The sequence below is a fragment of the Anas acuta genome, chromosome 3 (assembly GCF_963932015.1).
Source record: "Anas acuta chromosome 3, bAnaAcu1.1, whole genome shotgun sequence".
Lineage (NCBI taxonomy): Eukaryota > Metazoa > Chordata > Aves > Anseriformes > Anatidae > Anas > Anas acuta.
In genome coordinates, this window is record NC_088981.1 from 46831197 (window position 1) to 46853789 (window position 22593).

Here is a 22593-nt window from a genome sequence, read left to right on the forward strand (position 1 = left end):
TGAGGGTATGATCAGTGAGAGCATTAAAATCAGTGTTTTGCTTATCCATCAACAACAATACTTCCCATGTATTAAGCATGTATTGGTGTTAAAATTACCATTTTTCTCCACTACTAGTGTGAAAATTGGTGTTTTTCCTCACTAGTGAGAGGTGTATTTGGACTAAGCAAGAAAATTCCTTGGTCTTAATAGAGTTACACATTCATTAGCTTTTGACGAATGTACGCAACCTCTCTCCCCTCCCCAATAATCTCCTTCATGTGTCTCCAGGCTTTAATCATAATATTCTCAGTAATTAAAGCTTTGATTTTATATTTGTCTAAAGCTGCCTAGAGTGATATTCTGATTATCAGCTGAGCCTTGGATACAAATGATTTGAGGATTTCCCTTGCTTTCTGAGGGAAATCTGTCAGCAAGTTTCAAGATCTGATGAAGTGATTTGGCCATGTGATGAAGATTTCTAATTCATTACTTCTGCTCACAAGCTCATACAGTAGAATAAAATTTTCTACATAGCAAATCAGGATGGCTTTTTTTCCAGCACTGGTTACCACTGTCTTTTCCTATTTTTCTCTTAGTTTCTGCAGCCACTAGCAAGATATGAATAGAGAATCAGACGTATAGTAATGAATTCCTTGCAATATCCAATAAGGCCTTTATTATAACTAGCACTGGGAAATCAGATTTGTAGATATGAAATACATATAGGAAATATAAATACAAATTAACCTTTATCTTTAGTTTCCTACAAATCCCAAAAAAAGTCAGTCAAAAATTGGAAAAATCCTGATCATTTTTTTTTTTTTTAAACACTGAGCCTAGATAAGCCCCTTGAGAAAATAAGGAAAGTGCAGTTAGCAATCAAAGGTATTAACTACCAAAGAATTTGGTCATCTCATGCTGCAAGTCTAAGGAGTTCACCTGTACACATAATTCATGAGGAAGAGAGGCAAGAACCAATAGCAAGAGGAGTACTTACTTGCCAGACCAGTAAGTATCACTGTTTCTTTCTTTATCCTGTTTGTGATCATGTCTTGAATTTCAATTTTTTATTTTTAGAAGAATAACCTTATTCGCAAACAAGATGCTTCACAAACTGCATCATCAATGATTAAGAAACAATTCCTATTGCAGCAACAACAGTAGGTCACACGACATAGCAACAAAGTCCACTGTCTGAAAACGACAAACTACTAATACCAGTCACCTCAGGACAGCAACACAGTCATAAAGATCAGAAATGGGTGACATGAAAAGCAATTTTGACAAACAAACTTTTTGGTACTTAATATTGTTTGGTATTCAACCAATATTATACTATCTGGTATTCAAATACTTTCCATTATTTAATATTCAACACTAACTGCAATATTATCTCATGTAATTATCAATGGTATCAAAGTATTCTGTGCTCCAAAAATATCAGACAAGGGACAAGTTACTGAAGGTAATGGGTTCCTGTTTTTTCCTGTCCAATTTGTAAATAATTACCGTAAGACACTGCCCCTTACATCTCATGAATGATTCACCAATCTGAAGTGGCTTAGCACATACCATACTATGTAATGGCTTATGGACATTAACTGACTTCATCAGTTCATGGTTTTTCATGTGTATGAACTTCTAGCTGACCTGCCGAGTTCTACATAGCTAGTCCTTGTTGAAGACTAGAACAGCTTTCGTTTTCTTATCAATCTTAAAAAAAAAAAAAAACAAAAAAACAACAAACATGTAAGAAGTAACTCATACTCAGAAGGTCCCGATTCCTCTAAAGCTTTTTCTCAAAAAAAAAAAAATAAAAAAAATCTAAGCAGCTCACACAACCTGTTCTATTCGGCACAGAAATTAAACACTATACATATATATATATATACACACACACACACATATATATATGGAAAGGGTAGGGGAAATCGGTCCAAAAATACCACTTCCTCAAACAGTAAAACTGCCCAAGTTATCTAGGGAAATGACTCCCTGCAGAAAAGGATAGGTTGGATAGGTTCGAAGCCCAGAGGTAGGAGTGAGATCATGGACACTAAACATAACTTCAGCAGATGGCCCTGGGCAACCAGTTCTAGGCAACACTGCTTGAGGAGGGAGGTTGGACAAGATCTCAATAGCCTAGGACACAAACAAATGGTCTCAAGTTGCACCAGGGAAGGCTTAGATTGGATATTATGGAGAACTTCTTCAAGGAAAGGGTCAAGCATTGGAACGGACTGGGCTGCACAGGGAAGCGGTTGGTTCCCATCCCTCGTGGTATTTAAAAGATTAATAGGCATTGCACTAGGTGTCATGGTTTAGTGATTGGACTCAGTATGCCAGATGGATGATCTTTAAGGTCTTCTCTAACCAAGATGATTCTGCAGTTCTTTATCAGAGCATCATTGTTAATATCCATCTTAAATATACATACGCTTACAAGTAACAGCAAGGCATTAGACCATTAAAGTTTGGAGCCTCAATTTATCATTGCAAGCTTTCTGAAGAACAGATGCCTAAATGTTTTAGCTTACAACATTTATAAGCATAAATGAACCTGAAACAGCTCTTTTTATTAAGAAATACATAAATTCCTGATAAACTGGGGTAGTTTATAGACTTAAAATTTTCACTCCTACCACAAAGAAGGGGTATCAATAACGCATTCATTTATGGGCAGAAGTAAAGAACTGTACTATTGATAAATACATGATGCCTTTTAAAAAATACATATAAATAGGAAAAAAAGAATGAATTAATAAGTACACGCTTTTTTGGATTACGTATCAGCATTTCTCTTGTAAGGTTGACAGCTTAGTGATTCACCCAGTCATAACTGTATTTTATTATCTTCCATATTTTGAAGATCTACTTTTTACATTCAGAAGTCTTAACTTCTAATTAATCTTCAAGCTAAAATGCAGCAACATTTAATACTCTTTTTCAAATAGTCTTCTCTTACGAAAACGAGGTGCAGTTTGCAAACTGTAAAGAGTAATGTTTTTACTGAATCTCTTGCCCCAGGATACATGTACAGATAGATAAATTTACAGTGTAACTGAATATGTAAAGAATTGGCTGCTATTAATAGTCACAAACAAAGTTATAGAAATAAGATTGTTCATATATAGGCAACCATATGCTTTGCTTCAAAATACAGTATCTACACCCATGCAATTTGGTATGTCAGCTGAAGCATGCTGAAATTTTAATACCGTAGAAATTTTAATGTCTCATACCGCCCTCCACTTCTAGGAAATCATAGTTCAAAATACTTTACAAAAATAGAAATCCTACGAATTCTGCTTATCCATTTACAGTTTTAAACCCCATAATAATAGGTCTAGTTTATACATTAAATCTTCCCCCCAACCAAGACGTAGAAGGAATTAAAGATGAGAACCAGAATGTTTAAATAAATAAACCCTCTTTGACTCCTTCATAAATCTACCGTCACTTAAGATATCATCACCCTCTTACTTCTACAGAACCTGAACAACTAAAGTCTCTCACAGATCAGAACAGACCTTTGCTCAAAAGCTGTCAATCTAAGTACTCAAAATAGCTATAGGTGGAATAACAGAAAGGAAGATAAGAGTATTACAACAGCTTATGAAAACAAGAGGCAACAAATGAAGTTTGAAAACAACACGATCATACGCTTTGGGAAGTCTAAGATTTTTAACTCAGTATTTTAATTGGTTCTATTTTAATTGGTATGTGCTACACATGTATCAGTAGAATGTATTACGTGACTAACCAGATAAGGAAAAAAAAGATTTTCTAAAGAAAGGATCAAAATAAATAATACTTATTGGAACAAAGAGCATTACAAAGTGTACATTACAAAACTGAAGTGGTGATGCTAATGCAGCTTCAGCAGTAATAACCAGAGAGGGGAAAAAGGCTAGAAAATAAGACTGCAGAAAGATGTAACTTCCAGGAATTAACATCACAACAACTTAACATTCAGGATGACCCTATCCTGAAAAGTATATGCTTCCTACTCACATGGGCAGAACATACATATTACAGGTCAGGGCAAGAAACAGCCCTAATTATATCCCAACTCCACTTGAGCAAAAAACAAATTCAGAAGCACAGTGCTTCTTGGTTCACTCCAACAATATTCACTGCTGGAAATACATTTAATGTATTTTCTGATCTCTACTACTTGCACTAATCACTCTTTTGGTATTTCAGTAAAGAAATGTTCTTAACGACACCTGTAATATTAGTGGCCCTTCCTTGGAAAAATACATTTAACCTGAATTTTTACCTTTATGTTGCGAAACACCTGACACAATTAGAAGTTAGTTATTACTGAAGAATATTTTATAATTGCTAGTTAGGCTCCCAATTGCACCATTATGGAGCACACATATTTAACTTCTTCAAGGTAGGTTGTGTTAATCGCTAAGTCTGTAAAAAAAAAAATAACTAGATGAAGCATACAGTAAAAACACAACAAAGGAGAATAAAAAAGACGTGACCTTATCCCATGTTGGGAAAGAAAACGACACAGCTGAAACTACACTACCTTTCAAGAGCTTACCTTCTTTTTGTCCCTCATTGAGCCCTTCCCTCGGACCATTATCTTGCATCCTGTTTCTGCCTCAAGCTGTTTAGCTGTTAGTCCTCTGGGCCCAAGGATTCTTCCAACAAAGTTAAACTGGAAAAAAAAACACGACAGTATTTTTCTATAAAACATATGAAACAAAATTGACAAAACTAATTTAAAGGTTTATTCTGCCTCTAAATCATCATCTTCTTTAAAATCAATTTAGAATACCGCAATTTCTGGTTGCATGACCAGACACACATACAACTTGCATGTGGTAGGACTGATGTTGTGCCAGGTGTAGGTGCAGTCTCATAATGGCACCACAGTGCCTTCAAGAAGGGCCTCTAGCCTCTACGTCTACTCTTCATTTGCTCCGTACCTACAGCTAAGGACCATCCAGAAAGCTTTTTCTTTTTTTTTTTCTTTTTTTTTTTTTTTGCCTTTCCCTATTTTTCTAGTGGGGTCTACCTGGCCAGCATGCTGCCAGTTGGCCACTCATCACCTACAGAAACTCTTTGTAAAACAAACAAAAAACCCAAACATTTCATAACAGTGCCTTCAGCAAAACAAGCAATCAAAAAAAAAAAAAACAACAAAAAAAAAACACCGAAAAGCAACACACTTAAGTTGTTTGAATATATAACTTCAGGTTTTGTGTAGAACATTGAGAAATACATCAAATTCAGTATTTTCAGTATTTCCAACAAGGTTAATACATACATATGTGTATATACACCGTGTCAGAAGTTCATGCAGTAAGCTGTATACTTTACTCAATTGTGCATACATATGAAGTTTTCCATGTTTAGAAGGCTAACATCCATATAATGAGACAAACCCCTGCCTATACTTAGCATAGTAATACTGGCATTTAGCCATTACTAACGTGTAACACTATTTCACAGTTATTTTCCAGGTTCTTTTCCTTTCATCATTTTCTATCACAGACTCTGGAAATAATGAAATTTAAAATAAAATAAAAAAAGCACTAAGCAAAAGCAGCATTAAGAATACATGTCAACACTGACAACTGCAGTGAGAAGATGTAGCACCAGGCTCAAGAGATACACAAACACAGACATTTCAGACTGAAGATTTAATTCAAGCACAGATATTAAAATAACAGAAACTAAACAGTAAGGACAGGAGTCTGATTATTTTAGAATCTTGCAAACAAAGCTGTTCAAAGGAATTATGAAAAAGATAGCTTTCATTTCCTCAGCTAATTAAAGTGGTTTTTAGTACTATAACTCAGCATATTTGAAATCCTTATAAAACTACAAAGATCAAAAATAATTTTGGAGTGAACAGAAGTTATGAACACAAGCAAATTAAAGTTCTCCAACAAAAATATTCCTGTTTCACTGTGGCTAAACTGTTCAGAGAGAAGATATACTCCCAAAATAATTTAGTATTCCAAGCTCAAAACACAAAGAAATATCATGAAGTCTGTATCAACTGCAGAAAAAAGAGCTAAAGATTAAAAGCACTTGTGAACGCATACACAGACCGTGAACCATGGGAAATGAAGGAATATTCACTACAACTGGACAAGTGATGAGCCAGCTACAAGGGACGAAGTTGAGTCCTGAATTTTTACATTTCATGCTTCATGTGTAAATAGCACCTAGCTTACCTTCTCCACTAACACACTTTCTGCACACTAGATAGGTATGTATCCTGTTCCACAGGAAAAGCAAAAATACCATTGCAAAGCTGCCCTTAAAGCACTTTTTTTTTTTTTTTTTTTTTACCAGCAGAAGGTGATGATCATTACATTCTCTATCTCCCAAGAGTCAGAAGCCTCTAATATTTTATTAACTGCCAACTGTTATATTGATTGGATCACGATTAAAAGAATAATCAAATTAGAAATCAGATAATTTTAATAAAAAAGAAAACACAATGATCATAAGTAAAAAAGCAGATTTTTTTTAATTTTTATTTTTATTTTATTATTCTCAAGCTTGCTACTTTGTTTGTAATCATGAGGACACCCTTTAGAATCATGGATTCTAGCTGAGGAGTTGCTGACTTAAACCACAAAGATTTCTGTTCAGTGTTAAGCCAGTTTCTTCTCTGGCTACTCCCAGAACATTCTCTTCTTACAAGGAGCCTTTGTAAATTGTTCCAAGTAGCTCAACCCTGTCGTTTCTTTCCAGACTATGTATTAGAACCTTGAACCTTTTTGGATAGGTAAGGTTTCTGAAACTGTTCTCATTACCTCTCTTGGACACTCTGTTTTTTCCACTTCTTAAAGCAGGATGCCTGGACAAGGCAATACTTCAACAAAGTTACTCAAACTTCAAAGCTGAGACCTACTCAAAGTTACTCAACAAACCACATCCCTATTAACACATCCCCAGCTTCTCAATCCCTTCCCCACACCCAAATTTCAGTTCTTATACTTAGTTCAATGTTTGTTGACACCAGATACCATTATTCATTACCTTCACCTTGCCAGCTTTCCCCAGTTTTGTATTCATATGCAACTTACATGCTCCCCTCCAATACCACATCATTCTACATTTGCCCAATGAACACCACATCGTTAACATTAGGCGTGCTAATTATGAAGCAGTTTTTAAATTTAATTTTATCTTCAAAAGTATCTGGTATGATTTTCTTGTTTTCTAAGTGTACTTTCTATTCCACCACCAAATTATTCCCAAATATATCAGAGATCCGAGCTGAGGGAAACCACACCAGGACTCCACTCAAGGTGGCATCTTGGTTGATTCTGTAGTCACAAGTAATCATAGTTCAAGCAAGTTGTTATTTTACCAAGTAATTCCCAAGCTTTCTGTCCCAATGGATCCCGTCAGCATTCAGTTTCCCAGACTGCCATCTCAAAGCTCTAGCTGAGAACTCCGCAGGGGAAAACAAAAAACAAAACCAAAAAAACACATGACTCTCTTCTGAAGGGACTGGGTAAGGGGGTAAGAGAGTCCAGCAGACCACAGTTCAGGAAACAGCGCAGACTAAGCCTTTTTGTTGGACTACGTCTGAAGTTTTACCAGAATCCAGCTGTCTGAGCACCCATTGCTTCTCTTACCCGCCTGTTGTGGTTTAACCCAGCGGGCAGCTCAGTGCCACACAGCTGCTTGCTCACTGTGCCCACCCACCATCCCCCCAGGAGCTGAATGGGGGAAAAGAACCGGGGGGAAAAAAAGAAAAAAAGGCAAAACTCATGGGATTGAGATAAAAACAGTTTAACAGGACAGAAAAGGAAATGAATATAATAATGATAAAAGAATGTAAAAAGGAAGTGATGCACAAAGCAATTGCTCACCACCCACTGACGGATGCCCAGCACATCCCCAGGGACCACCCCACCCTACCCTGTATTTACCAGCTAACCCTCCCATGGTGTGGGACACCCCTCTGGCCAGCCCACGCTGTCCTGGCCGTGTCCCCCCCAGCCCCTGGTGCACCCCCAGCCTCCTCGCTGGCCGGGCAGTGCCAGGAGCAGAGTCCTGGGCTCTGTGTGAGCACGGCTCCTCAACAGTTGTAACATTGGGGTGTTATTGTCACTTTTTTCATCAAAAGCCCAGAACACAGCATCGTAACACTTACTAGGAAGCAAATGAACTCTGTTCCGCCCCAGCTAAAACCAGGACACTGCCAAGTCTAATGGTTCATCAAACTGGATTATTGGAAACAGATACGTCTGACAAATTTAAAGACCCTTATAAAATGACATTTGAAGTCAAGATTTCTCTTTTTTCCTTTGTCCCATGATCTCACCCAAATGCACTCTTCTTCATCCCATTTCCATACAAACACCACACTTGTGTTTAAGAACACTTTTTTCTATCACTGTATGTCATCAAAGCTAGAAATCTCCTTTCTATCTCCTACAGCTTCTTTCTGACTCTGGACTTGACTGGTCCTCCAGGATTCACCTTACCCCCAGTGATTTAGTATTAAATAACCATCAGTGGTTCACAAAGTGCTGTGATCAATTTAATATGATCCAACTGCTTTACTTTGAACATATACAGCTCATGCATGTTTGAATGGGAGATTATGTTAAAAAGTGAAGCAGAAATGACCCACGCTAAGATTAACTGCTTCTTCATCAACAGTACACAATCAAATGTGCTATTCTCCTTCATGAAGTTACTCTGTTTTCAACAAACAATGGATTTCTATCCTGAACTTATTTTTATGATTTATCGCTTTTACTCACAGTATTTTATAATCATTTGTGTGGGTTTTTTTGTTTGTTTTAAAAAGAAGAGCTGAACTAAATTTTATTTTTTTTTATCATGTTCTCAAATCTTCCTATAGAAACTCAGCAGTAGAACTCACACAAGAAACTCCAGGAGAAACTTGTTTTGTGGCATGCATAAACACAAAAGCATCCTGTGTGTTACCTACAGGCATATTTAAGCAGAACCAACCATGTTACAAGAAGAGTCACTGTGCTGCTCTAAATCCTAAGGTTTGCACCTAACTCTGAGACCTTAACAGCAACTGTGCAGCAGCTGACACTCCTAAGAACTGACCGAACTCCTATCTGGTGTCCTGACTAACCAGTCAACTGCATCAGAAAACCTCTCATAAAAATGCGTTATATTCCCTATGCATAGAGTAATTATTGCCCAAGCAGACCGAGTGCTTTTACAGTCCTCATATGCCTCACATGCCCCTACACCCAGAACAAAAGGGAAACAAGAACAAACTATGCTAAGACTCAAAGCTGCTGATTAACAAAAGGTTGCACAGAAGCATGTCCAATTTTTACAGTGTAGGAGAAATACAATGTTTAAGAAACTTTCCATGAAAGTTAAAACCAGAAGAACTTGAGGGAATCCAGCAGCACTGTATTTCGGAGTGTTACTGTGCCCTGTGTATTTTGTGCTTTCCCTTGACACCTTAGAGTAAGGTGTGGGAAGATATAATTCATCTGATGAAAAAAACAAAAACAAAAACATTGCCTTTATTGCCGGAGAAGAATTTGAAAAAAAAATGTTTTGATTAAAATATCCAACTCTAGAATGAGCGCATAAGCACATGCATTTGGTTAAACAATTATTTCGCTCAATTAAAAACTAATTTATTCTACAATCTTATTAGCAAGTGTTCCAATGATTTACTATACATTGAAATTGCAGAGCTAGTTACTTATAACTGGAAAAAAGCCAAAATAAGCTACTCTTGAAGTCTATTTCAATTTTAACCAAATTGAGAAATGCCTTAGAAAGCTTATTTGTTCCACAGATGTAATGCATATTTGAGTGTGAACATTTTATACACACCCTAAGCATATTTTAAGTAAAATATCAGTAGTTCTTCATGATAACAAAGATGTTATATGTTGACTTTAACATAGAATACTTGAAGTTATAGCTTAATTCTTCTTGAGTAGTTATTTTCATGTATGGTTTTACTGAAGAAAAGCAGATTACACATTTAATTGAAACATATTTATATGCAAATTTGTCTCTATTGAAGTATTTCCACTTTAAAAAGTAGCTCTGTGCTGACAAAACCTGTCATAAGTGGGAGAGAAAGTCTTTTCATCAGTCAGAAGATGATGCTCTAAATCCACTGACAGCTTGCACTGACCTACCAAAATCAGTATGTTTGGATTGTATTTTTTCCAATTGTTTTCTTTTTCAAGAAATATTCTTTCATGACACTAATGACATAGCTATTTCTGCATTAATTGAAGACAGCTTAAACTGCTTTAATTTGATTTTCAGGTAGTCTTAAAAAAATTACTTGGAGGTTTTAAAAAAAAAAACAAACAACTAATCAGCCACAGAATTTGAAAGGAGAAAAAATGGTTTGAAGCACTAGAAAAGTATACTATGTTAAATCTGAAATAACTAAGATTTTAAACTTTGAGTTATTTATTAAACACCTAAACTATATGAAACAAAACATCTAATGTAACTTGTAACTTTGAAATTTCTCAGAAAATTGTAAAACATTTTATAGGACAGTAGAAATAACTTACATGTGCAATTTATCTCACGCAATGTGCTTTCTAGTTATAACATTTTTCCAGTGTTTTTTCAGTTAACAAATCAGTTTAGTTTCATTTAAAATAAAAACTGTGGTGATGTATATTTTGAATATTTATACACAGTTTGAAGAGAATATATACACCTATAAAATTACATCTTTATTTAAAATGACAATGAATAAATTCAGACAGACTGTCAGTTCACATATGTGTCTCTCCCCCTTCTTTTTTTCTTTCACTCTAAATATTCTACTGAAATACTTAAATACTTCAAGCTACGGACACTGTCTCATCCCATACAGGTCATACCACTACATTTTTGATACATGGTGATCAAGGAAATTGAAATTTTTTTCTCATTCACAGAAAGCCTCAGACACATTTCATGTCTTACCACGTATTTCTAGTGATTTAACACCACGCTTATCACTAAAGAAAACAGCTACACAACTCTGTGTTCAAAAGAAAGCAGTAACAAGAACTAGTACCATATTAAAAACAAGTGCATCATGTACACAGCTTACTCACTGACCATTCTGTTGATTAACTGAAAACAAAGACTGAAGAGTTTACATATACAGCTATGCCACTGGCTCACATTTGAGAAAGCAAGTAGAAGTATGTTTGAAGAATATTTTTGAAATTACAAAATCTTTCATTAATTGCATTAGCATGTATTTTGAGGATTAAATATGCTCCAGTGGAATTTGGCAAGTGTTCTGCATAGTTAAAAGAACCGGACTGTCTGATGAGATTTTACAGGGAGAGGAGGCTGACAAAGCAGATGGTATTAGCATCGACAATACAGTGAACATAAATAATAGCAGTAACATATAGAATTTAATTTTTACATGCAAACTAACTTCAGGTAGTTGTTAGAATGCTGGCGAAAACAGTGAAGTTTCCTGAAATCTCTTCCGGAAACTCCTACTGGTAATAGAAGATGGCCTCTGCAAACAATGAAACATTACCTTCATCCCTTTATAAAGCAATTTTTCTAAGCAATAACCAAGTAAATGCCAGAGTACATATGTAGTGAATACCAGTATGACATGTTTAATCTGCTTATGTCAGATATATCCACTTGTATCTGCTGGGTGTATCTGACATAAGCCATTCCAGTACTATCATCAAAGCTAAATGTGAACTCATGTTGTTACAGGCAAGACAAAATAAATAAATATTGCGAGAGTAAGCCAAGCTTAATCAAGTTCAAAAGTTTCTGTAAATTACACATTTGTTAATGCAAAATTAAGCATATGAAGGTAACTGTGATATATCACTAAAATACAATAATTTTGAAGAAGGAGAACGTTAACATTCTGCGTTTTGAAGTCTGTTTTATATTACAAAAAATATCAGTAACCAGAGCCTTTTCTCTCTTGGACATCAGTAGCACAGGCTTTCATGTTTTAAGGATGTATTATTATAATGAACATTTTGTTTTGGTTGATCTTAAAAAAAAGACTCATTTATTACTGCTTCTCACTAGCGAAGTTCTGATGAAAACTGTAACAGGTGTCAGAATAAGTAAGACCTTTTAGAGATTTTAAATGCTAAGAAAAATCAGGGTTTTCTTTTTAATATTTAGATTTTCTTTTTTACTCAAAAAAAAGTAGTTATACTAGTCAAAAAAAAATCACAAGGACAACATTCACCAAAGGGTAACCCCAAGCCTCTCAGGGCTAACACAACTATGAAGTTGTCTAAGCTTGTATCTCTATGCCTGAAACATAGTATAATTTAACAAACTAAAAACTGATTGAAATTATGTTCTGGAATCTAGATCAAAGTAAGACAAAATAAATAGCATACAATGCAATTTTAGATAGAAAACTGAGGTTGTTTTAATTGGGTGACAAATGTCAACAAGTATATTACTTGCTACGATAAAAACAAAATTCTTTTTACAAAGTAGTGTAACACAATTAAAACCTCAAGACAGCACAACAACATTAAGGAGTGTAACCATCTTAAAATAAAAATATCAGTGTATTTCATTTGAAGATGCCACAACTCAACAAGGTTAGTTTTATGGCTAGAATTGACCTGTCAATTACCAGATTATTTACATTAATTTCTAACCCAGCATATTAATAGCCGCTGATGACCATTCAAAAAAGGCTCAGAACCTTTTTCTGATCACTGCAGCTGTAATCTAGACAAACCAGATTATCCCTGTGATTTCAACAAAATATAGTTTTTACTTAGCAGAAGGCATCTTAAATGCTTTAAATGCTTCACCAAAAAAAAAAAAAAAAGCAAAAAAATGCCTTTAAAAGTATAGCTGGGATTTAGAATGAATTACTAAATCCTACAAATCCACATTGTTCACCTCTAGTAACCTCTGTGCTGAAGGCTTCAAGAGCTTATTTAACTGACAAACAGCTTTACAACCCCCCATGTAAATACAATGGATCGTTCGTTTAAAAAAAAACAAAAATCAGGTCAGAGTTTAATAATGGCAATAGACATTCCTCTATTAAAGGAATAAATAAATAAATAAATAAATAAATAAATAAATGTTTTTAAAAAGAATCGCACAACACTGAAGGATGCAACTTTTTTCTCCACATTCTTAACTTTCATTTGTAGGGAACCTCTGAATAAATTATCAAGTATCTAGATTAGACACTTCCATTCATTCTTTGTTCTAATGTTATTATACTAGTCAGAAATATACCAAAACACCACTTAATTTTTAACACACAAATTCTAATGCACGTGACAGGGGAACCAAAGCAGTAGCTAATCCTAGTTAACTGCCTGTGTTATAACTAGGTTGGATGGCCACAGTTTCCTTTGTTACCTGTTCGGAGCTTGGTATCTGTCAGGACATGTTATTGAAATGCTGCCATAAGAATTCAGAACACAAGTACGTAAGTCAAAATCTTCAAATCGGTACAACATTTATTTTGGTATCTAATGTAATTTTCATTCCCACTTTAAATCACAAAATAGAAAACCTTTTTAAGCTCATCTGGACAGCAGATATCCTCCTGGTTTTGTAAAGCAACATGTACAAGATCCCAAAGTGTGCGTGCATATGTATGCTTATAAATATATAAACACACATATATAAAAGATGTTAACAGAAAGAAATTAAACTCAATTGCACTTTTTTTGCTAGATTAGGAGCTAATATCATTTGTTCAAGAATTAGAATGACTTTGATATTAGCAAAATATCTAACCACATACAAAAATGAATTCCTTAGTAAATTTGAAAGAATTACCCCCATCTAACTGACATTTAATTCAGTTTTCTAAGAACTAATCCAATACATTCATGCTAAGAAACTTATCATTAAGTGATTGCTATGGTTTTATTCTGTCCTAGGTTTACATGCAGATTTTTTTTTTTTGGTAGCAAAATTATATCTGCATCATACATTGTTGGCACTAGGTAACACAACATACAGCAGAAAGCTAGGAGACAAACCATTTTTGTTAGCCAAAACCGAAGAACTTTATTTTTGTGGAAAGGAATGTTATAACTGCTGCCACGAAGACCTTACATTATTTTGTCAACAACTCAAAAGTTCTAAAACACTGCAGAAGTTATACTGCTTAAGCTGCTTTAAACAGAAGCAGCAGAGGTCAGATAAATGGACTGGGAAGTTTGGGAGAATTAATTAAAGAATAATTCTTAAATTGCAGACCTGTAACTCAAACAACAAGAAGTACATGCTTCTCGTTTTGCTGTGCAAAATGAAATGATCTCAAAGAAAAAAGCTACTGCTATAAACAACCAATGCTTGGATTAGATAAATAGAAGGAATAAAGGTAATTTCATTAAATTAGTGACAAATTTGCTTTTTACACAAAAATATCAGCACAGATATATGTTAAATATGTCAAAACTTTCAATGCAAAACTGAGATCCAGAAGGGCTGCTGCGCTAATTCAGAAGGCAATCAGCACTTCAAGAATGGTATCACAAACTAATGCAAGAGAAGATTTTCAGAGGACTACATAGCTCCATATCCACAAATCTCCCTGTATAGGGATATAGAAAAAAGTAAATCTGACTAAACACAGTACATCAAATTCCCTGAGCAAAGAAGCTCAAATCTCTCTAATCTTTTACGCAAAGCCTGAAAACCCTATCTGGTACACCATCAAGCTATGGATAGTCAAGCTGAACTTTCACATAGCTATTTTAGTACTCCCTGAAGAAAATGCAAGAAAAGACCACCTCAAATTGGTAGAAAACCACTCTGGTGGTACTATCATAACAACAAGAAGATGCTCCTACCATAAGGAAAAATAGCTCAACATTAAGACAAATGACAGTCATCTGTCACAGCTGCACTTGTCTGAAAGCTGCCACAAAACCTGTAGTGGCTACAACACCATCTCCAACAAGCTGCACCAGCTCCTAAGGGGATGAGATTTGCGATTTCCTGACCGCTTCCTGTCCTGATGGACTGCACGGCTAGACAAGGAGCCCGTCCATACTGAAGAATACAACAAAAAGATGGCTAGTAAAGCCCACCCCACAGCAAATGGGGTGCAATGCTTCACTCTGTTCAGCCTGCGTCTTCACAGAATGGCCGAGGTTGGCAGGGACCTCTGAAGATCACCTAGTCCAACCCCCCTGCTGGGCAGGATCACCTAGAGCATATTGCACAGAATGGCATCCAGGTGGGTTTCAATTATCTCCAGAGGAGACTCCACAACCTCTTTGGGCAGCCTGTCCCAGTGCTCTCTCACCCTCACAGTGAAGAAGTGCCCCCTCATATTTAGCTGGAACCTCCTGGGCTTCAGCTTGTGCCCATTGCCTCTTGTCCTCTTGCAGGGCACAACTGAAAAGAGATTGGCTCCGTCCTCTCAACACCCTCTCCTCAGATATTGATATATGTTAATGAGGTCTTCCCTTAGTCTCCTCTTTTCAGACCAAACAGGCCCAGTTCTCTCATCCTGTCCTCTAATCATCTTTGGGCAGAGGCCTGGCCTGCTCCCTGTCAGCAGTCCCACCCAGCAGAGGGCTGCCTCCAGGCTGCCCACCAACACTAGGACACATCTGATCAGAAAGGGGACGCAGAGTCCTGCACATTAGTGCTTAAGCTGCTGAAGAGCCTAAAATGAGGTTTTGCTCGTCACTTCTTTGGGCCAGCTGTGCTGATAGCTGTTAAGCCAGGAGAAATGACCTAGTTTGGGTTCAAGAACTGAACAAGCCCTCGACAAAAAACAGTGGAAAAGTGAGCAAAAACCAGCAGAAACAGATACCACACAGGATTAATCTTCTAATTCTAACTTCAGTGTCAGCTATCTCCAGCTTACATTGTGACCTTTACTATATGTAAAAGTAGTAGATGTACTTAGAGTTTCATATCTTTTATGCAATTAAGTGTTGAAATTTTCCAAATGTTAGCTTTCATTTTGAAAATACGTCATACAAAGAAACACATTATGATACCTTTCTACATCACTAATAAGGGCAGGGGACGGAAATTAAGATACAAGAAGTCTATACCATTGGAGAGCACTCGTCTTTATATAATTTACAAAAAGAAACAGTTTTTCCAATTTAGATATTAATCTGCAAGATATGAAGTATCTAAATGTTTCCACAGAGACCCATTAAGGAGCAAGGAAGCATCAGACGAATGTTACTGTACCATCTCCTAATAAACTGCCTAAATCCAAGTATTCATTTCTTTTTGCACTCGATGAGCCATGGAACGCTGAAAAGTTTTTAGATTCATTCCATAACATTATTTATACAAAAATAATAATTTATATTTTATGTAACTAATAAAAGCGCTCTCAAAGTTTGTCCTTCCAAACTCTTTAACCTTCCCTGTCATTAGGGCTGACTGATAAGCCACCAGCTGTTTTTTTCTTTCTAGTGCTACAATGCATTCTCTTCCTTTTTAAGTCTAGTATACCCAAGCAGCAAACAGCAGGACTTAAGCCAGCTGCTAGAATGTCACAAACCTATATATTTAGCTCCCATCTCATTCATTGCCATCCCTCAGTGTCAACCACTTAATGTCCCTTTTGCTCCAGTCCACTGACATTCCTCGCTGAGCTGACAACACTGCTGGCTAGATCAGCAGCTAGGAGTACAAGAACATACAACAACAAAGCAGAGACCTTATCAGTTATCAGAGACAAAAGCCATGCCACGTCAAACATACTCAAGGTGAAAAGAATTTTATTTTCAACTCTTAATCTCAATTTGACTGTTTATAAATTGTGCAATTGTTTATATAAATACAGTATTTATAGAAACAGCAATTTATTATTTTAACATGTGCAATTATTATTAGTCTATCATCACCTAATAGGACAGAAACCCTTCCATGCTTGTATTATATTAGTTTGCACTATATGCTGCATTTCTGCTTTCTCTATGGAAAGCATTGCTTTCTCAATGCTTTCCATACATACCAATACAAACTGTGCATTAACATTACATTTGCTTTCCATAACATTGTCTTAAACATTAACCCTTTTCTTCATGCCACAAGCTTTTTAAAAGGAGAACACCTTAACAGTGTAGTTTCAATTTCATTTCAAGCAAGTATAAAATAATATTCCTCAAAATGAATTTTATGCTACATGTTCTGTTCATGTAAAAACACTAATCTAATTATTGTCATATTTTGGAAATAATTGGATTTTAAATTGCTTAGAATTATCAACATAAGTGACAAAGCTGTAAAGATAGACAAATTAACAATTTCATGGTTTTAAAATAGAAATCTCTGTTATCATTAGAAGCCCATTTGCAGTGATTTAAAGGCCCACAGTACAGTTTGGTAGTTCCCTCCTTTAAGTGGTCATAAAAACCTTTAAGCAGTAATTGAAAGATTGTTAACAGAAACTCTTTCAGGAAACCAGATCCCGTGAACAATCTAATAGTAGGCATACTTAAGCAAGATAGTGAATAATCTGTTTCATCCTATTCACTAAAATGAGGTTTTGAGAACAGAGAGAAGACACCACTTTCAATAACACCAGAAGATGAGTAAAAATTGTTCAATTCCATGCTCTGCTTGGGAATTGTGACACATTTATCCAGAGAATTAACAAGTTGTGCTGTGTATAAATCAGTCTCCAAAACCTAATTGTAGGTTCCAGCAGTGCCCTCTTAGCCTCACGGTTTACATCATTAAACTCATATTCCAGTAACAAAGGATCCTTAGGATATACAGTCCAACAACTAATTTCCATAATAATACCTTTTAATTAGACGTGACTACATGTGACATTACCCAAGGCACTTAAGTTGGCAGTTTTGCTGTACACTGCTTCCTATTCTCAGTAATTGTAAGTGAGAAAGATGTTTAAATTGGAGCACCAATGGAGACATAATACAGTTGTTACAAATACTTTGCAGAAATAGAAATTCTTATACTTAAGGGTCACCACTTTCCCCTCCCCCCCCTTTTTTTTTAAATTATGAAAGAAATAAAATCACTTTTTATTCCTCAGAAAGAAAGAGCTGACCAAGCAGAAACAGGTTGTGAAGTTATACTTAAGTCATTGCTAAGGGCAGGTGCTCAGTAACCACTTCATGTTATCTTATTAGTTAATTGCATTTTAGATGTAAAGCTTTAAATCAACTTCAGGCAACACAAAACATGTTAAATTATTCAATGTTTTAAAATTCTAATTTTCAAAAATAATTTTATTAGTCACCTTGAAAGGTGAAAGGAATCACAAAAATTACACGCTTCCTAATCAGAAGACCTTAACGCTTTATTATATAAATAGTAACTACTATATTTTTCTTAAAGATAGCCCTCTTACTAGCAATCAATTTTTTTTTAAAAAGAGGTTGAGCACCACACCAAGCAGAAGAGCAATCAAGCCCATGATTAAGATTTAAAGTATTGTTTTGCTGAGAAACTTTGGCATTACTAATGACAGCTGACTTGAGTTTCCGTATTCAACCTAGATACCTGAAAAAAATGCATTTTAATACATGGAATTGTTTGCATTAGAAGGGACCTTAAAGATCATCTAATTCCAACCCCCCTGCCAGCCACATTTCTGAAGTGAGTGACAAATTAAAGTATTTAACCTTCCTGAACATAAACATGATTTCCATTCATGTGACTAATTATAATTACCTAATTTAGCTAAATTGTAATTTATAATCACAGCCAATATTAGATAATTTTTGCTTTACTCTTTTACTTTTATACACCTTACAGTACTGGTAACACATCTGCAATCTGGTTTGTAGAAGTAAAGCTCTAATTTATATGAACTCACAGTAGGGAAAGAAAAAAAAATCAGTGTTCTTACATAGCTTGTGACAGATTAACTACTGAAGTACCTATTTATATCTTTAATTATATTGAAAAGGCTCCAGGTATTTCAACAATTGTAACTACAAAAACTCCCAATGTAAATAGAGAATGGTAATGCTTAGCTACACGAGCTTTGTACATCAGCACTATCACATTCCAAGTACATAGTTTGCACTGCATTAGATCTATTGGAGGTTGCTATACCAAACTAGGTCTAGAATTTCATGCCATGAAAATACAACACAAGGTAATTTCAAATTATCTAATCAAGATAACTATAAAAGCAAGCCCCCTCTCAAAAATTAAAACCAAAGAATAGTAAAGCTGTACAGTTAGTAGCCTTTGGGATACTTCAACTTACTTACTTCAACTTTAACCAATGGTAAAAAGAAAAGGTCTCATAGCTTTTGATATGTTTGGTCTTTTCCAATTTGTACTCAAAAAACTCTCCCAGGATCCGTAACCGTTTTCAAAACCCATGCCAAGAGCTGCAGAAGTATAGGTCAGGAAAGCAGAACATCTCTCAAATTATAGGCATCTGACTACTTCTTTCAGCTCACTTTCTTTCCTCAAAATGGCATCTGCTAAAAGCTGTTGCATTACCAAACATCAACTCTTTGCTTCATGTGTATGAAGGGAATACATAGACAAAGGAGCGGAAAAGGGCCTGTAACACATTAAAAAGGCCAATCAATCAGGAGCATTTAAAGGTGCAAGTCTCACCACATCTACACCACAGAATCACCTACTTCAGCCAGCATCAAGCAGTACAGAGCAGCAGGTAAGGCTGGCATTAGTTACAACAGCACCTCTGCATATTGTAGTATTGCAACCATTATCCCAGACATTTGCTGCTACTGAAATAGCAGTACATCAGCAACTGTTACATTTGGGATTCATTTTTAACTAGCTTTTGCCTTTTACCCAGGAGCTTTTAAGAGTAGAGAGACAAAGGGATATTCTGTGACGATGCCCATCAGTCAAAGGAGACTGATGCCGCATATGTTCATGGCAAGAGGAACTACCTCATTTACCACAGGAGAAAAAGGGATAAGCAAGACTTATCATAAAGCTCTGAGATGCATTTCAGGTTCACACACTAATTTAACTGCCTGCAATAGTGTGCATCTCTGTACTGTAAGTTGCCTTGCACACCTATGTATGCTACAAAGCCAGATTTACAGGTCTCCCTTATTCGACCTGTGCATCCACCATTTCCCTGAAAAAAATGGAAATCCTCCAGAAAGACTCACAAGCCACTGATTACAACCTTCCAGGTTTCAAGTACAACCACTTACAGTCATGGAAGGAAGGAAAAAAAAATAAAAAAAAATCTTATTTTGGCCTATCTTCAAAAATCTCAGATCAAAGCGCAAGAAACACTATTAGAGTATTTGTGTTGGGTGACAGTTTTTTGCTTTCCTTTTAATACAAGTGATGTAATCAAATCCTATCCTGTCAAATGATTTCCAACTATAAAATTCAAACCAAATATGTCAAATTACATGACCCAGAAGTTTAATATGCTGATTTGAGTAAGATATTCATTATCATCAGTATTCATTAAATGAAGACTGATTTGTTGTTTCTACTAATCATGATACAAAAATTTGCTACAATAAGAGCCATTTCATGCGGCATTCACTTTTGCAGGTCATCTGCAATTTGGGGATTAGTGTGTGTGGGGGGAGACAATATGACTGAGAAACTGCTACATATTTAAGACTATTTTCAGTCAACTCTACTGATTGTCTTTCCAGAGGAAGCGGTCCCTCTACCACTAACAACAAGGTAACACACGGTAAAAAAGGGTCCTTTGATACTACAGGTCATAATGCTCACACTCAGGACAAACTTGAATTTTCAGGTCAGTAAGTTTTGACTGTTTAAAAACCAAATACCTAAAATATACTGATCAAGTATGTGTCAGCACCCTATGGAAATAAAAGCCACTGGATAAAAAACAAAATATACAAAAAAGGCTGTCAACCAATCTCATCAACTTTAACCCAAATGCCAAGTGATGACCAAAGACAACTGGATGGACATCCAGCCTTCCTGGCTGCACAGGGGGTGTAATACTTTGTAAGTAAGAGTCAATTAAAATGAATGTAAGCACAGTGTAAAAAGGAATTTGGTGCCATCAAACAGCATTATTTTTCTTAAATACTGCAGATGGAAGAAAAATAACAGACACTTTTAAAGTAAGTTCAGAAAGTTTCAGAAGGAAATTGGAGCTTTCACAGAATTAGGCTGTTACACTGTTCTGGGGGGGGGGGGGGGAATGACTTGACAAAACATAAAAGGTTAGTGTACACCAATGCTATGTCAAAGTAATTGAAACAAAGTCCAACTACCGGCTTTAAAAACAGAAGAAACTAAATGAATTGAGTAGATACATACACCAAGAGATGAATACCTACTAGCCAAACAAACTGTCTCCCATGCAGGAATACCTACTGAGGTAGCATTTGATTTTTATTGTAAAGCCTAATGTTCAAAACTAACCAAGGTAAACAACAGCTCCTAGGATCCTAGGATAAAAAACAAAACAGGGAAGAAGAAAGCAAAGATCTAAATAGAAAGCTTACTCCTCAAGCTGGAATTTGTGTACCATCTTCCACTCAGTAAGAACCATGGAGAGAGGCCAACTGACCAGCACTGATGAGATGCAAATACAGAAAAACACAATTATGACAAATTATGGATTGAATTCGAGTAAGAATGAATGCTCTAAATGTAACTTTACACTAAGAATTTTCCTTGACTAGTAAAATACACTTTTAAAAGTACTACCTCATTAAAAAAAAAAAAATAAAATAGTTCATGACCTTATTTAAATGACTTTTAAATTAATATGCACCCAAAGGCTTGTGGATTTATTCTAGGAATAAGCAACAGAATTGAGTGCATCTACTAGAGATTCTGCTGCCTGAAGAGTAAATCCACATATGTACTTTGAACACAGCTCTACCTTGTTCTTTAAAATTTGGTTTTAGCTCCTCTGAGTGTATTTCCATGTTTACTGCATTCCCCAATCCTAGTTAAAGCACACAAGATGTCAATTCACAAAATAACTACCAACAAGCTCTGCAGGTGTACACAAGTGTACCTGACATTCACAAGAGCAAGCAAAAACACCATTCTGAAGCACTTCCTCCTCTCTGTATAAAACCTCTCTCTACTCTGATAACATCTGAAAGAACAGATGGAACAAAATCCAATGAAAAACAGTATCAGTGTTGCACAAATCTCCATGGCACCATAATCCACCTTTCATTATGGTCTGAACTGTCTGAAGTATTTGCACACAATTCATGTTTTTAGTCTTGCAAGTGATACTAAATAAAAAATGTAGAAGTATTGAGGGAAAACAGTTCAGAAATAGGAACCATATACAAACTAACAAAAGTTAAAAGCTGAAACAGATGACCAAATGAAGCAAAGCACCCAAATATTTTTGCAGTCCATGAAATAAAAATATTTATGCACATGAAGCACAGAACTCTAGAACATTCAAACAAAAGAGGGTATTAAGATGACAGCTCTAATCAAATAAATTGCCCATTGAAAGCCTAACTCCACAGAGACAATTACAATTGAGAGACCAGCCATAATGAAAGGCACTGTGCAAGCTAAAACAAGCACGATAGAAGTTGGCGGCAAGGTCTTAAGTTGTTCTTCAAAAAGTTCAGTTCGAAACATCCCTTGCAACCATCATAGTTAACCGATTTGAATGAGATGGATTTATTTTTAACTAAATAACTATTTTGACTCAAGTCTAATTTTAGGCACTTA

At 35.7% G+C, this 22593-nt stretch overlaps 1 protein-coding gene across 9 annotated transcripts in view; it reads right to left on the minus strand.

The window, feature by feature from the left end:
* The window catches only part of QKI (QKI, KH domain containing RNA binding), a 154034-nt gene that overhangs the window by 88011 nt on the left and 43430 nt on the right, over positions 1 to 22593 (minus strand). For 8 of the 9 annotated variants that reach the window (XR_011094885.1, XM_068676948.1, XM_068676954.1 and 5 more), the window contains exon 3: positions 4541 to 4657. The exons of the other annotated variant lie outside the window; for it this stretch is intronic. Coding sequence is in view for 7 of the 8 variants with exons in the window: in XM_068676948.1 (XP_068533049.1) it covers positions 4541 to 4657 (117 nt within the window). In the remaining variant the exon portion in view is untranslated. The remainder of the gene's footprint in view (positions 1 to 4540; positions 4658 to 22593) is intronic. 9 annotated transcript variants of the gene reach the window in all.